Consider the following 15,316-nt stretch of genomic DNA (forward strand, 5'->3'; position numbering starts at 1 on the left):
AGGTAATCAGTTATTGAGCATCGTGTGAAATGCACTGTACCACTCAAGTAAAGATTGTAGCAATTTTATATGTCCACAGCATTAAGTAATTTAACGGTGGTTTACATGGCAGTTAACGTAGGCAATGGCCCCATCGATATTTGTGCGTATCCATGTGAAAACTCAAATTTCAACACAGTACGCTAAATGTTTGCAATTGTCCAGCACGAGAGAGAGAGAGAGAGAGAGAGGGGGGGGGGGCAACCCGGTGGGAAGGGCACATGCGAGATTCTTTGATTCTTTTGGTGTCAGAGGAGGGGAGGAGTGACTCACAAGTCACTAGCACAAGCAGCGAGTAAAATCTGTTCAATGACTCACAGTCAAACTGTGCAAGCCCGTCCACTCCGCAGTGCTCTCTGGATAGTACTCAGCACAGTTCATTTAGACAGCGACAGCAGCTACCTGTCCACCACCGCGCATCGTTCGCAAAAAGGTCCCGAAAACTGCGACTGGAGCGCGTGGACTAAATTGTCTTTGCTGCGGAGACTGTAGGACACAATTACAACTATAACTCAGGAAGAAATGAAGAAACGCACGAGGATAAATTAATTGATATGATAACACACTAACAATGCAGAATATTTTTTCCCGATACATGACTAATTCTTTTTTAAATATTCAATACTTACTCGTCTGTATTTCTTTTCCAAAACACAAATAAAAACGCAGGATGAGAACCCTGATGTTAATGGTTTTACTTGGAGCGGTGAGTATTTGCCGTATTTTAAACCTCCTCGATGTATTGGTATTAATTTAATGTTGCTGTATTTTTCATCCACAACCGGGATAGTTTTTATCCCTATTTTGTGTCTGGTGTCTTTGTGCGAGTTCAGTGTATCAGGGCTGATTTTGTGGTATTCTTTTCTGGTGATTCAGTTACTGTAGGATATACTGTATCCAGAGAGGCTGAGGCTGGCAGTGCGACCCTAGGAAGAGCTGGCGAACGGACCTCGCCCTCTTCATTCACACATTATTTTACTGTTCGTTTCGTCACTGAAAACGTCTCTACTGTACTTTTCTGTGTGGCGCGGAGACTCCGTTGGCGCTCGCACATCTTTAATAGCAACTGGATGCTGGAAGAGCAGGTGCCTGCTAAGCAGAAACTATACGCCGTATGAGCTGGTGCAGGATACTAACCACTCCTATGATAAGAAATATTGCACTTTTAATAATGAATTATTGTGTTCTATATTTAGGCTAGGCACGCTTCAGAATGCGTCATAGGCTATATGAAAGCACAGCAGCCTGACGGCTTAAAAAAAAAAAAAAAAACATAAACAGCAGGCTAAGCGTGTGAGGTGACTATTGTGGTCACTATCGACGCCTTTTGTAACTTGCTCAGGAGTTCCCAAAAATACCTCGAAACCGCATGGCAAAGGAAAAACTGCGTCTGCATTAGTTCAATAGCTTCTTTAGTTTTAATGGTTTCAAATGTTTGTTAGCAACTCCATTATTCGGCGCAAATCTAAACCTAACGCCTGCTCCTGCTCTTCCACATCTCCATTTTAAATGGGCTTGTGAACGCTCGTGTTTTTTGCTTAGTAGTGCCGTGGTACTAAAAAATCTGATCTACACGTTTTGCTTCCAACATTCACCCTTTCAGCAATAGCCTGTGATAGCAGTAATCGTGAAAAAAAATAGTTTAAGCACCTAAACAGTATGTAATGAATTAGAACTGCATAGAAATTTACCTACAGTCAAATGTGACACCAATCAAAGTCTTCCAATTCCACCGATTCACATTGGGTTACATTTAGTGACGGGCGTCCCGCGAGACCATTCAAGAACGGCTGAGTGATATCACTCAGTGATAGCCCAGACTAAATTTCCGTAATAGGCAATAACGACGTCGTTTGAAAACAGTTTATTTGCTAGTCAATTTGTACACAACGGGGAAGTCACTATCAGTACTTTAATTCAAATTGTTTTACAGGATTTAGCCACATGAATTTCGATAATCATGGCAGACATCATGGTTATTTTGAACTGACCAATGAATGCGTTTAACAGATATGTTGTGTGTACTGTGAACATGTTTGTGTTCGAGTCTGTCTGTCTACGTCATAATGTGTGTAAGATTATGCAACAGACTGATAGCATGCTGTGGTATACTGTAGGTATGTATGCCTGTGCATGTATGTGTGTGCACACGTGTCTGTGTATGAGTGTGAATTCATGCAGGTCTCAGATATTATGTTCACCGTAAGTAAGGTGACTGTTGGATTACTATGTTAGGGGAAAACGTCAGTTGGCATCTTGCCAGCCTGCTCCTCAGGTCAAAGTGTAGCTCTGGGGCATGCAAACTGCCCTGATCATGTGACCTGTGGTCCTAAGCTGCCCCTTTGAATGAATGGGGGCTTTGAGTGTGTTTCTGTGTGCGTGTGCAGATCGTAAGATTAAAATTTGATGTAAAACTATCAAACTACTATCAAATTCCATTTGAATGTGTTTCAGCCAAATTCAGTGCAAACAAGTGGTCACATGTTAAATAGATAGTATATATTTAAGATACTCTCAGAAGCATCTTAAATATGTACTCAGAAGAATCTTACATATACACTCAGAACCATCTTAAATATATACTCAGATCCATCTTAAATATACACTCAGAACGCTGGGTGATACAAAACAGATAAAAGACAGAAGAGCTCTGAGGATGGACTGCAGCCAGACACACTGTTCCTGGAATGTGCTGGACAGAGAGAATGTGTTTGTGATTGGATTTGGTGTGCGACTGTGGAGCAGGATGGGGGGGGGGGAGGGGGGATTAGGGGTAAGATCTTGGAAGTGTGTGGGTAATATGGACCTGCGCATTGAGGCAGGCTTACTTAATTAGGAAATCTACTTTAGTGAGGAAATTTAACAAAGGTGTAAAGGACTGTTTGTGTGTGTGTCTGTGAGGGAGAGACAGTATGCCTGTGTGTGCACGTGAGAGAATGAGAGAGAGAGAGCGATAGAGAGAGAGACAGAGAGAGAGAGAGAGAGAGAGAGAGAGAGAGAGAGAGAGAGAGAGACAGACAGACAGAGAGAGAGAGAGAGAGAGAGACCCAAAGCCTACAAACATCTCTGGCTCCGCTTTTTATTTCCTTACAGGGAATCGGGTTGGGGTCAGATCGGGTTGGATTATTATTTGCCATTTTTTTCAATGAAATTAAATGTCAGTTCATTCATAATTCACAAATTATTTACTCAAGCCATACCCCAGAGTTTTGTGAATTCTGGTAACTCAGTTAACCCTCTGTGCCCAATGATTGATTACTGTTGGAAAGGCGTGTTGGTAAAACTCAAAGCAAAGATACGAGTGTGCAAAAGAGGCCTGCAGGTGAGATGTGCTACAGGACGTGCCACAAACACCTGCCTGCTCTCTTGCGAAGTAAGGCAGAGAAACGATTCTGAGAAAAGGAAGGTCAAGAGACAGATAAGCCACCTCCGCACACATCTGCCAAGATGTCATTCCTAAAATGAGTATTACTGAAAATGCACATGCATCCTGTTTATCAGTTTTTAATGACAGCCTGTCGCTGGTTATGCTATAAAAAAGGAAGTCTCTGGGCTGCGCCTCAGTGCACTAAGTAAGAGTGTCTCTCAGCATAAGCTTATGTTCGGAAGCATTAAAGCTTGAAAAGAATATAGTGTGTAAGTCGTTTGGCTCTTCTCACCGCCGGTGGATGTAGATAGAATTTCCACCACAATGGAAACACAACTGATGGTCACCAGAGATAGAGCCTATAGTATGCTTTGGATTTCATATTAATTTTTTCTGCCCCAGTATTTGTTTTTAACTTTTAAAAGAATAAAAAAGACTTATAACTGTAGGAAAATGACCGAAGATGGCTATGCAATAAATGCAGACTTGCTATGCCTTTTGAAAAGTTAATGCAAGATTAATAAAATGAAAGCAAATACTTAAAATGGAGGATTTCTTTTCACCATTACCATTGCTACGCTCCTGAAACAGTCACTGTCACACATTTTACACCATCACAACACTACCAAAACTACGCAGCACTAACAACTGTCACAATGTTCCACTAATGCCTGTTGTTGTTGTGTCTGCATTTGTGGGTGTGGCCTCATGTTGTGTGGGTGTGGTCTCATTTGTGTGGGTGTGGTCTCATGTTGTGTGGGTGTGACCTCGTGTTGTATGGGTGTGGTCTCACATTGTGTGGATGTGGTCTCATGTTGTGTGGGTGGGGCCTCATGGTGTGTAGGAGCCGTACATGTACATATGTGGTGTGTGGTTGCGATTCTTGTGTGTGTATGTGGGTGTGGTTTCATGCATGAGTGTGTATTGTTACTCGTGTGAGTGAGCGGGTCAGGACTCGTTTGTGTGTGCTGTTACTTGTGTGTGGCATGCGGTATATGTTTGCGTGTGTGGGATGTGTGTGGTTATATACCTGCGTTTTTGTGTGTGTGTGTGGTCTCATTTTGGGTGCCGTTTGCATGTGTGTTGGGAAGTGACGTGTGGGGGTGTGGCTGCATGTCTGTGTACTTTGTGTGTGTGTGTGTGTACGCACGCGTCTGTGGTAGCATTTCTATGTAGTTGCCACGCACATGTGTGTGGGGTGTGCTTGTCATGCGTGTGTGTGTGGGTGTGGTCTCATGTCTGTATAGTTGTGTGCAGGTGTGTGGGTGTGGTTGTCACGACCAGGCGTGGGTGTGGTCTCATGTCTGTGCAGTTGTGTGCAGGTGTGTGGGTGTGGTCTCATGTCTGTGCAGTTGTGTGCAGGTGTGTGGGTGTGGTCTCATGTCTGTGAGGTTACCGTGCAACTGTATGGGGTGTGGTTGTCACGAGCATGCGTGGGTGTGGTCTCATGTCTGTGCAGTTGTGTGCAGGTGTGTGGGTGTGGTCTCATGTCTGTGAGGTTGCCGTGCAGCTGTATGGGGTGCGGAGGTCACGAGCATGCGTGGGTGTGGTCTCACGTCTGTGCAGTTGTGTGCAGGTGTGTGGGTGTGGTTGTCACGACCAGGCGTGGGTGTGGTCTCATGTCTGTGCAGTTGTGTGCAGGTGTGTGGGTGTGGTTGTCACGAGCGTGTGGGTGTGGTCTCACGCCTGTGCGGTTGCCGTGGCAGATGGAGGTCCTGGCGGCTCAGAGCGACTGTGAGTCGGGCCAGCACACCAGCGACGGGGAGTGCTGCTTGCAGTGCCAGCCTGGAGAGGGCGTGGTCCAGAAGTGCGGAGCCAAGCAGACGGTCTGCGCCCAGTGCCTGGACAGTGAGTACCGCGATACGCCGCTCCGCCAAGCACGCTTACACCCGCCACACACGCCGTCCCTCCGCACAACAACACTCCCTTAAAAATCGCATGGGGCGGGGGGGCCTCTAGTGGCGCAGCCCGTAGAGCGCTATCCACATGCTCAATGCGAGCCGCGACGTCGGCGGTTCGAATCCGACCGCCTACCCTTGTCGCACGTCTCTCTCTCTCTCTCCTCCCAATTATTCCTATCTCTCTACACTGTTCTATCAAATAAAGCTGAAAAAAAATTGCTTGGGGCGTGACACAAATCACCCGCATACTGACAACCGCGCAACTTACGTAAGTCTGAAAGTGTACAATCAACACTTCGCGTATCTATGTGCTGTCTGGCGTGTCTTGAAGAATTTTAAAGACAGTGTCTTCTTACTGATACCAGCTTAAGAAATTTTACACGTGAAACTGTTACTCGTAAATTACAGTATGTTTCAAAATGTACAAAACCATGAAATTGCATGCTGCACATACTCAACGATCCATGCAAATATATTGGCAAAAATCCATGTTACCACTTGGCCTTACTTCATGCAAACTCTGTCTTGGTGAACAAATATTGAGAATGTTAAGTTGTACCAACGAGCTGTTATATAATGCATGATGCATTTATTTATATATTTTCACACATGGAAGCTTTCAAAATAATATGTATTTTTTATTGTTGTTTTTATATTCTTCACTAATTACAAAGTGGTGACTCCACACCATACTTCTCTGTGATTTGTTGCACAGATGATTTCAGATATGGCCAAAATGACTGTGAATCTCAGTCACTTTTCATCTTAGTTTTATGGTTACTGATGAGCTGATCGGGGTCAGCTGAGTCAGCATCCTCTCGGGGTTGACTGTGGTTCAACCGCAGTTATACTGTAGCTGGCGGTTACTATAGTTACTGTTAAAGAAGGACCGGCGGTAATTTCACAGGATATTCAGATATTTACACACAGCCTTCATCATTTCTATTAACATACATGTTGTTTCAGTATCGTAAACTGCATCAACAAAACATAACATGACTGAGTAATCAAATATTGTCATGAAAATGATCTCACCTGTTTATCCACTTACAGTAAAAAATATATAATTCCCCAGAGATCTAAGCCTGCTTATTCCATAATGTAGAATAAAAAGTAAGAATTTTTAATTAAAATTAAATTTTTTTTTACTGAAACCACCAGTCTGCTGAAATGAGGATAAATCATGCACCACATGGCCAAAAGTACGTGTACACCTGACACCCAACATCTTATTTAAAATTACAGGCATTAATATGGAGTTGTCCATCCTTTGCCACTATAACGACTTGCACTCTTCTGCGAAGGCTTTATACTAGATGTTGGAGCAGGGATTTGCTTCCATGCAGTGGGTGGAAAACTGGGTTTAGAGATGCTTTGACATAAACAGACTAGGTTAGCTCAGGGTAGCTCCAATTTAACTCCTAGTCCTATGTCCTAGTCGGCCAGAAAACTTTCACTTCTCAACCAAATGTAGCCGGGGTTTCACCAAACGCCTAGATGGTATATACCTGTTGGAGCTAATCTCAGCTAACCTATTGTGTTTAACATCAATCAACCAAGAGATCCAATCCTTTAGACGTCTAAATTCCATCTGCGTTCGGCCTTGTGCTCACTGGAAAAAATCCCTTAAACTGTAAAGATCTCAGACTGTCGTCCATATGTGGCAGACATGCCATTGCACGTGGAACACACGTCTCAGATATTTAGGTTTATTGCAACATTACTCGGTTTACAGGCATAACTTGGTTTACAGGAATATTTTGGAAAATGGGCCTTATGCAGCAAAAAGCCGCAGTTTTGTCATTGTGCCACCAAAATGCCTGAGGGTTTCCAACAGCACTGGCTCTGCATGCAGTTTTTAAATGACATGCAGGTTAGGCTACACGTGGGACGTGGGACAGGGGTGGGGGGGGGAGGAATTAACAGGGCATTGCTGTAAATGGGCATGTGTGCTCAGTCAACCTACCCTGTACAAATGAAGGTTAAATTAAACAAGAAATGCGTCTGTCAAGTATCTAGTTGTGTTGTGCTGTTCCTTGCATAAAACCAGTGTTGAGGGCAGGGTGCTTGGTACTATTTTCTCTGTCTGCCATCTGAACCCAGCTGAATTGGTTCGACAACCACACAATACAGGTGCGTGCACATACACACGTGTAGTTGCATATATACACTCCTGCATAGAGTAAGACCTCTGGTGTAGGAAAGTTTGAGTCAGCTTCAAACCCTGATTGGATAAATTTTTTTTAAAAAGAGCACGGTAAAATGTCCTCAGTACCCGCAAGCCCACAGCACCCCCATTACCTGGCAGCCCACTGAGTCACGTATCAGGGAAAGAGAGTCCTTGCCTGTTTCGAAATGGCTCCTGATTGAACCCTTTCAGGCAGCCCCGTAGCGTTAGCACTTCCGTCCAGGGAAGTCCAGCTCTCCACTGAGAGCGCACTGTCCTGGCTGATCTCACTTCCACCTTGAAGCCTGTAGGACGGACTTGCACTACCGTACAAAAGTAAATGTCAATAAGCATTCAATAAATATATTTCTCATTTAAAATTGACACAGAGCACATATTACAATAAAGTACTAGAAGTACTGAAGTACTAAAGTAGATAAACCTAATAGGTACAGAACATAAAATGATATATTAAATATGTATTATGAAATGAATGTCCTGAAAAGAAATATAATGTAAATGAATTGGCTTCTTCTGAATTTATGAATGAATATATTGGAAATGTAATTAACCTGCTGCTGTTAAAACCACCTTGCTGTTGGTGAAGCAGAGAGACATGCATGACCAGGACATAGCAGGCAGTATTTGAGACTTTAGTACACTTTTACTTCAGTACACTAGTATCAACATATACAGCTGGATTATATACACTCTATGGCTTGTCTCTACAGAGCAGAGAGACACTTTTTAGTTCCTTATGGAACCATCTATGGTAGGTGTGACAAGAGTTAAAGCTCCCAGATTTAACCATTTTGCCTGACAAAGAACACTTTAACTAGATAGGGTTCCTCTATGGAGACACAGAGGAGCCTTTTGGAGGCCTTTCTTCGGAGATTGTGTACTGAAACAATTCAGGCTGAGTGCCATGCTCAAATGTACAATGGCTGTGCCCTACCTGGGAATTGAACCTGCAAGCTCTTCAAGGTTGCAAGGTCAGTTCCCCAACTACTGTACCACCCTACCACAGGGGATACGCTGGACAGTGTTCTCTGCCCTATATGCACACAGGGTTACACCCAGTTGACTCAACCTTCCCGTGATTCGTTTATTTATGAATGACATACTTGATGCACCTATAAAATGCCATGTATTAAATAATTCTTGTGATGTTTAGACTTATGCAGCAAGCGATTACATATTCACATAGTGAATAATTCCAGAAAGAGGAGGCCCTCTGCTGGGATGGAGATAGATACGCACTGTGCAGTCCTGCAATTTGGCCAAATCTGGACAGAGACTCTTCAGTAATGGCGTGTGTTTCATTTACACCTTGCTTTGAGTGCTGGGAACAGCCAGGCCATTGCTTAGTATTAGCGAAGAGTCTTTATTGAAATGCACTGGTGCTAAATATAGGGTAGGCTGTTGCAACCACAGACTGGTCTATTAAACCTGCCTGTTTTATGTATCCTCTCATGAATATAGACTCGCATGAACGCACACACACACGGACACACACACACCCCTTTAAGAAAGGCGTCGGTTGGTTTTCCTGCGTCACGCAGAATGTGCGAGTGCTGGCGAGGTGCCCCTTCAGGCAGAAAGGCCTAATAAAGCAGTGAAATGTGAGCTGGATCTCTGACCAGAGGGTTACAGGTTTGAATCCCAGGAGGGGCAAAGCCCTATTTTAACACTTTCCCCAAACTGTTACAGGAAAGCAAAAAAAAAACGTATAAGCAGATAATTGCAAATTGTGATCTATGAAATTTACTCTGTATAGTGGTGTCGCTGAGTGAATCATAGATGTAAAAAAAGTAATTTAGTAATGAAAAAGGCACCATTAGTGCTCTGAATCATTTCTTCTGGCAGTACTAGCTCTTTAATTAGTCTGGGTCAGAAGAGGGAAAGACTCGGCCCGTGTGTGAAGCAATGGTACAGGAAAGGAAAATGCGCCACAACACTCAAAAACGACATGTTAATATCCCACACGCCTTTTGTTACTACGTTTGCGTTACTTTCAACACATTTTGAAAGTGTAAAAGTCACCACTTTTGTGTTACAAGTATGCATTTCATGTATTACAAAGGGAGACTTTTTAGCATAGACTGTGTTGAAAATAACACAAAATGAGTTGTCCTAACTAGACACGGAAAGGGAGTTGAACAATGACACGTAATTAATCTGTTTGGAGAGTGAAGAGCAGTGTCATCACGTTGTCGTGGGTGTGTATCTGAGCCAATCAGACTGTCCTGCCGCTGACCCTGTCCGTCACCAGTGATATAACTGGGATATCAGTGCGCTGAGTGTTTATCAGTCAAACGTGTAGATATATTCAATTCATGATATCCAGTCCCGTCCATCCATCCGTGTGTGTGCATGGGTGGGGGGTGTGTTAGGTGGTTTGTTGGAGTTGTGTTTGTGGGAGGTGTGTGCAGGTGTGTGTGTTTCTGTGTGGGGGGGCAGTATGTGTGTGCATGTGCGTGTGTCCATGGGTGGGGGGTGTGTTAGGCAGTTTGCTGGTGTTGTGTGTGTATGTGGGGGAAGGGGGGGGGGACAGTACACGTGTGCATGTGTGTGTGTGTGTGTGTGGGTTGGAGTCGTGTGTGTGTGGGTGTGGTGGGTTGGGGTGGTGTGTGTGCATGGGTGGGGGGTTTTGTTAGTGGCTTGCTGATGTGTGTGTGTGTGTGGTTGCGGGGCATGTGATGTGTGTGTGTGGGGGAGGTGCAGTATGCGTGTGCATGTGTGTGTGTGTGAGGGGGGCAATATGTGTGTGCATGTGTGTGTGTGGGGGGGCAGTATGGTGTCGTGTGCGTGTGTGTGTGTGTGCATGGTGGTCGGGGGAGTATGTGTGTGGCGTGTGTGAGTGTGGGGGCGTGGGTATGCGTGTGTGTGTGTGCATGGGTGTATGGGGGGGGAGTGTGTGTGTGCGTGTGTGAGTGTGGGGGGCGTGCGGTATGCGTGTGTGTGTGTGTGCATGGGTGTATGGGGGGGAGTGTGTGTGTGCGTGTGTGAGTGTGGGGGGCGTGCGGTATGCTGTGTGTGTGTGTGCATGCGTGTGTCGGGGGGAGTATGTGTGTGCGTGTGAGTGTGGGGGGCGTGCGGTATGCGTGTGTGTGTGTGCATGGGTGCGGGCTGTGTTAGGTGCTTTGCTGAGGAGATTAATTAGCAGTCATTCCGCAGAGACGAAGCTAATGGGAGATGTCAGAGTGGGAAGGGGAGATAAAGCAGCCCACGCAGGTATTTAACTGCAGATAATAAAGACGGGAATTGAATTTTGCTTTCTGGTTCAGCTACTCCCGTTTGTAATGATGGAATTACGTCATCTCTGTCCCGGCGTTTGACAGAAACAACTGCTATTAAGCTCACAGTAATGATTCTGAGGATTCTGGTGCTAATATTAGCACACCGCCGTTCAGAGTCGCCCTCATTGGCTAGACTGACGCACACAAACCTCTGCCTGGTCGTGGGGTGTAGGGAGCCCCCTTCCCTCTTCGCCGCTGGTGCAGGATGACCCACCCTGTAGTGCACAGCACAGGTAGCGCGGTGAGTCTCAGTGGGGAAGGGATTTACGGTACAGTCCTTATTAGCTTAGCGTACATCCGTATCCATGGTGATTTAAACACCTTACATATTCATGCTATGTTTTACATTTACTTCGCATTATATGTAGGCTCTTATCCACAGATACATACGGACGACTTGCTGAATTTGTTATGGGGAGATTGCGGGTTTAATTCCGGGTTAGGGCACAGCTATTGCACACGCAAGGTTTAGGCAATGAGCAGACCTGATTCCACATCACCAGTGTCATAACAGATGGTCTTTTATATGTAAGCTGACAACATAATGTTCAGAGCTATAGCAGGTAGAAGAGGGAGATTGAGACTGTAATGTTATAAGTAACAACTGGGCTTGAAATGGTACACAGGCAGGGCTAGTAAAGTCATGGTAAATGCTCAAGGTTCTGAATTAAACCAAACTTCTTAAACTAAAATTAGACAGTGCAGCATGTGATAGGCTCCACTGTAACCACAAGATGCCTTTTGAAGTGAAGCCTTGGTAGTGAGCTCTGCCTTACTAACACATGATTGAAATTTCAAAGTTCAGAGTTTGACAGCCTGGGGGGGTGGGCTAACTTTTTGGCGTGATATTTTCTCAGGCTTAATTTTTATACGAGTGACTACTGTTAGATGAGTCTCACAAGCAAAATAAGGCCAGTCTACTGCATTTAATAGTTAATGAGGTAGAGAGATAAGAGACCCTGTGGGGGTGTAAAGGGGTTGGGAACGTGGGGGCGGGCGGGGGGGGGGAGGGTAGCGAAACGAACCACAGGAGAATAAAAGACTGACCCCCACAGTGGGCCCCTGAATCTCAAGGCCCCGCCCTTACACGTACGCTTACAGCGGCTTCCTGTGTCACCAGACTTGGACTGAGGTTTTGTAAGGAATGTTAGTGAGAAACACTGTACTGTAATTTTGCTAGTGGTAAATAACAGGGCCCATAGCTGCATGCTGGAGCATCTGAAGGCACTGCTATGCATTATTGATGTCAGCCGTTATGGTAATGGACTGAGGAGGACACGTTGGAGGGGGAGCTGGGCCGGGGGGGGGGGGCGGTGGGGGGCAGGTTTTGGGGGAGGGAAGAGGGTAGGCGGAGATGGGGGTTGGATGGATGTGGGGGAGGAGGGGGGGGATTTTTGGGGGGCAGGAGAGGGGCGATGGGGATGGAGGGTAGACTAGAGGCAGCGGGGCCGGGTCGGCCAATCCACCACGTTCGCGTTCCGGCGATCGCGTTCGGGTCCCGCCCCTCCCCGTCCCCCATTGGTCGCCGAGCTCACGCCGATCCCATTAGCCAGGCTGATCTGGCAGGCCCCGCTGTACAGTACGTCCCATGATGTGCGCTCTCTCATCCCTCTCTCTCCACCGCGCGGGCCACAGAGCGCCGCGCGCCAACACATGTTTATGCTTAGCCGCGTTTCGCGGCGTCACGGCACTCGCGCGGGAATTCGCCCCGCCGGCCCGAAGGAGCGCGGCCCCGCCGATGATGGATCATCAGGGTCGCCACGCCCTCCTTTTGTTTTATCACGGCAATCCACAATCGTAATTCCACCTGTCAGCACTCAGGAGAGGAGCAGATTAAAAACATGGCAACCGCCACGCTCCTCGGGAGAGTGTGTTTCGGCTCCCACGGAAACGCCGGTCTGACGGTTCGCTTGCAGCGGGCCTCCCTTGCAGCGCTGAACTGCGAACTCGTTCCCACAGTGTTAGAGCCAGAGACAGACCTTTCCAGAAGTTTTGCTTTCTTGCTAACCATAAATCCTACCCCCCCAACCACCATAAACATGCACAGATGCATGCATGCACGGTATGGCTGTGTGTGCATACACACACACACACACACCATCCCCCAAAACATACATATGCACTCAGACATGAATGTATAGTATGAAAGCAGTAACACACATGAACACACACACACACACACACATTGACAGGCACACACAGTCACACGGATACACACACACACACACACACATGCACACTCATGCATGCACGCACACACACGCACATGCGCACACACACACAGCCTCATGTACACACAGTCACATGCACGCACTCACACACGCGCACGCACACTCACACACACACGCACGCACTCACACACACACACGCACTCACACACACACAGCCTCGCGTACACACAGTCACACGCACTCACACACACACGCACCACCACACACACACACACACACACACACACACAGGCACACACACGCACACACACACACATGCACTCACACACACATGCACTCACTCACTCACACACACACACACACACACACACACACACGCACTCACACACGCACTCACACACACACACGCACACACACACACACACGCACACACACACACTCACACACACGCACTCACACACACACACGCACACACACACACACACACGCACACACACGCACTCACACACACACACACACACACACACACGCACACGCACACACAGGCACACACACACGCACACACACAAACACACACACGCAGCTTTGTCTCATCACAGAATGAGCTTGTCTCCGCATTTCCTCTCCCTCCCGGCAGTACAGACCAAAGACCAGCCGTACAGTGGAATATTGTTCTGGAGCAGATTCTCGTCCTGCCCCAGTACCCCAGACAACCCTTCCGCCAGGACTGCACAAAGCCTCTGCTGCATAATTTAGCCCCTTTCTAATTATATCCCAGCGCAATTCCACAATAACATGCAATATTGATTACTTCTTTTTTCACCACTAAGACCTCCCTGTCTCAGAGACCTCCAAGACCTCCAATCTCAGAGTGGCACGGGCGTGCTTAACTCCTCAAGCCCACTCACCACTCCTGAGTCCTTCCCCCGGAAAACTCTCTCAGAGTGATGAACGGGTCTGCCGGTGATATCGGCTGCCTGCGCATCGCCTCGATTCTTACTCTTCACCTGTAAATTCAACTCCGCACGGGCAGGGCTTTGCACCTGAATAGACCTGTGTGGGCAGTCGGGTCTGACTGATTGCCTTGCTTTAGTAACAGTTGACATTCAGCTGCCTGATGGCGTGTGCTCTGATTTCGTCGGCACTGACGCAGTTCCTGAAGTGTTTTCTTTCTGTGAGCGCCACAGGATGATAGGACTGACCCCGGGGACCTGCTCCCCATCCCAAGAATGGGCAAAAATACACTCAAATGTATTTTGTTGCAAAATGCTAAGAACATTGGCGTGCAAGCTGCAATCAGAACGATAGAGCTGTAGGCTGCTTTGCAGGTACCATACATAAAAAGAGGCAAGGCAACCTGTGTTAATTTAGCCTTGAGGTTTCTTTTCTAAAACTGCAGTTCTGTCCTCCGACAGAAAGAGGGCGATACAGAACTTTCACAAGCTAATTGTTAAGCACCCAACACATTGCCGTACCTTAAATCATCTCAACTAATCATTCAGTTACCACAGGATTGTCAAGCCTTATCCGGGAAAGGCTGATACGGGTGCTGACTTTTTATTCCAGCCCAGCGCTATGACACCTTATTCAGCGGACTAAATTTTTCATGTAATTGAGTATTGTTCATCTAAATATGTATCACAAACATGTGCAAATACAGTACACTGCTGTACTTATTTTTTGCTTATTGTGCATGTTGTGAATTTTCTTTCATAACAGCAAAAGTAATTTCCCCAAGGCAATAAAGTTATTGATCAATCAATCTATCAATCAACCAACCAACAAATCAATCAACCAATCAAGGTCCAGATACCTGTATTTGAAACTGTGTCTCCCCCCCCCCCGCAGGCGAGACATTCTCCGAGAACTACAGCCACACGGAGGTGTGCCAGCCCTGCACGCAGTGCACGGGCCTCTTCCGCATGCTGACGCCGTGCACGGACTCCAACGACGCCGTGTGCGTGTGCGACTACGGCTACTACCTGAGCAGCCTGACGGGGCACTGCCGGGCCTGCACGGCCTGCCCGCTGGGCCACGGGGTGGTGGAGGGCTGCGCCGGGGAGCACGACACCGTCTGCGACGAGTGCCTGGACGACACCTACTCGGATCAGGAGAGCTCGCTCGACCCCTGCCTGCCCTGCAGCATCTGCGAGGAGGGCGTGGAGCTGGAGATGCGGCCCTGCTCGCCCATCAACGACGCCATCTGCCGCGGTGAGGGCCTTGCGCCGATTTCCACACGTGCCCGAAACCGAACAACAGTTTTCGATGGCCCGAGGCCGTTTGGTAGCATACGGCAGAGATGACACAGAAATACATACTGTAGAGCTTACACAACAAACATTACAGCGCATAGCAAATGTCATTATTCTGTC

At 46.9% G+C, this 15,316-nt stretch overlaps 1 protein-coding gene across 2 annotated transcripts in view; it reads left to right on the top strand.

Annotated features, from left to right (window-relative positions):
- Positions 1-281: 281 nt before the first annotated feature.
- Positions 282-15,316, top strand: part of LOC135243237 (tumor necrosis factor receptor superfamily member 16-like) — a 40,644-nt gene continuing 25,609 nt past the window's right edge. For both annotated transcript variants that reach the window (XR_010326586.1, XM_064314920.1), the window contains exons 1-3: positions 282-745; positions 5,113-5,254; positions 14,793-15,155. Coding sequence is in view for 1 of the 2 variants with exons in the window: in XM_064314920.1 (XP_064170990.1) it covers positions 710-745; positions 5,113-5,254; positions 14,793-15,155 (541 nt within the window). In the remaining variant the exon portion in view is untranslated. The remainder of the gene's footprint in view (positions 746-5,112; positions 5,255-14,792; positions 15,156-15,316) is intronic.

This window comes from Anguilla rostrata, chromosome 17 (genome assembly GCF_018555375.3).
Source record: "Anguilla rostrata isolate EN2019 chromosome 17, ASM1855537v3, whole genome shotgun sequence".
In the NCBI taxonomy this organism is placed as follows: domain Eukaryota; kingdom Metazoa; phylum Chordata; class Actinopteri; order Anguilliformes; family Anguillidae; genus Anguilla; species Anguilla rostrata.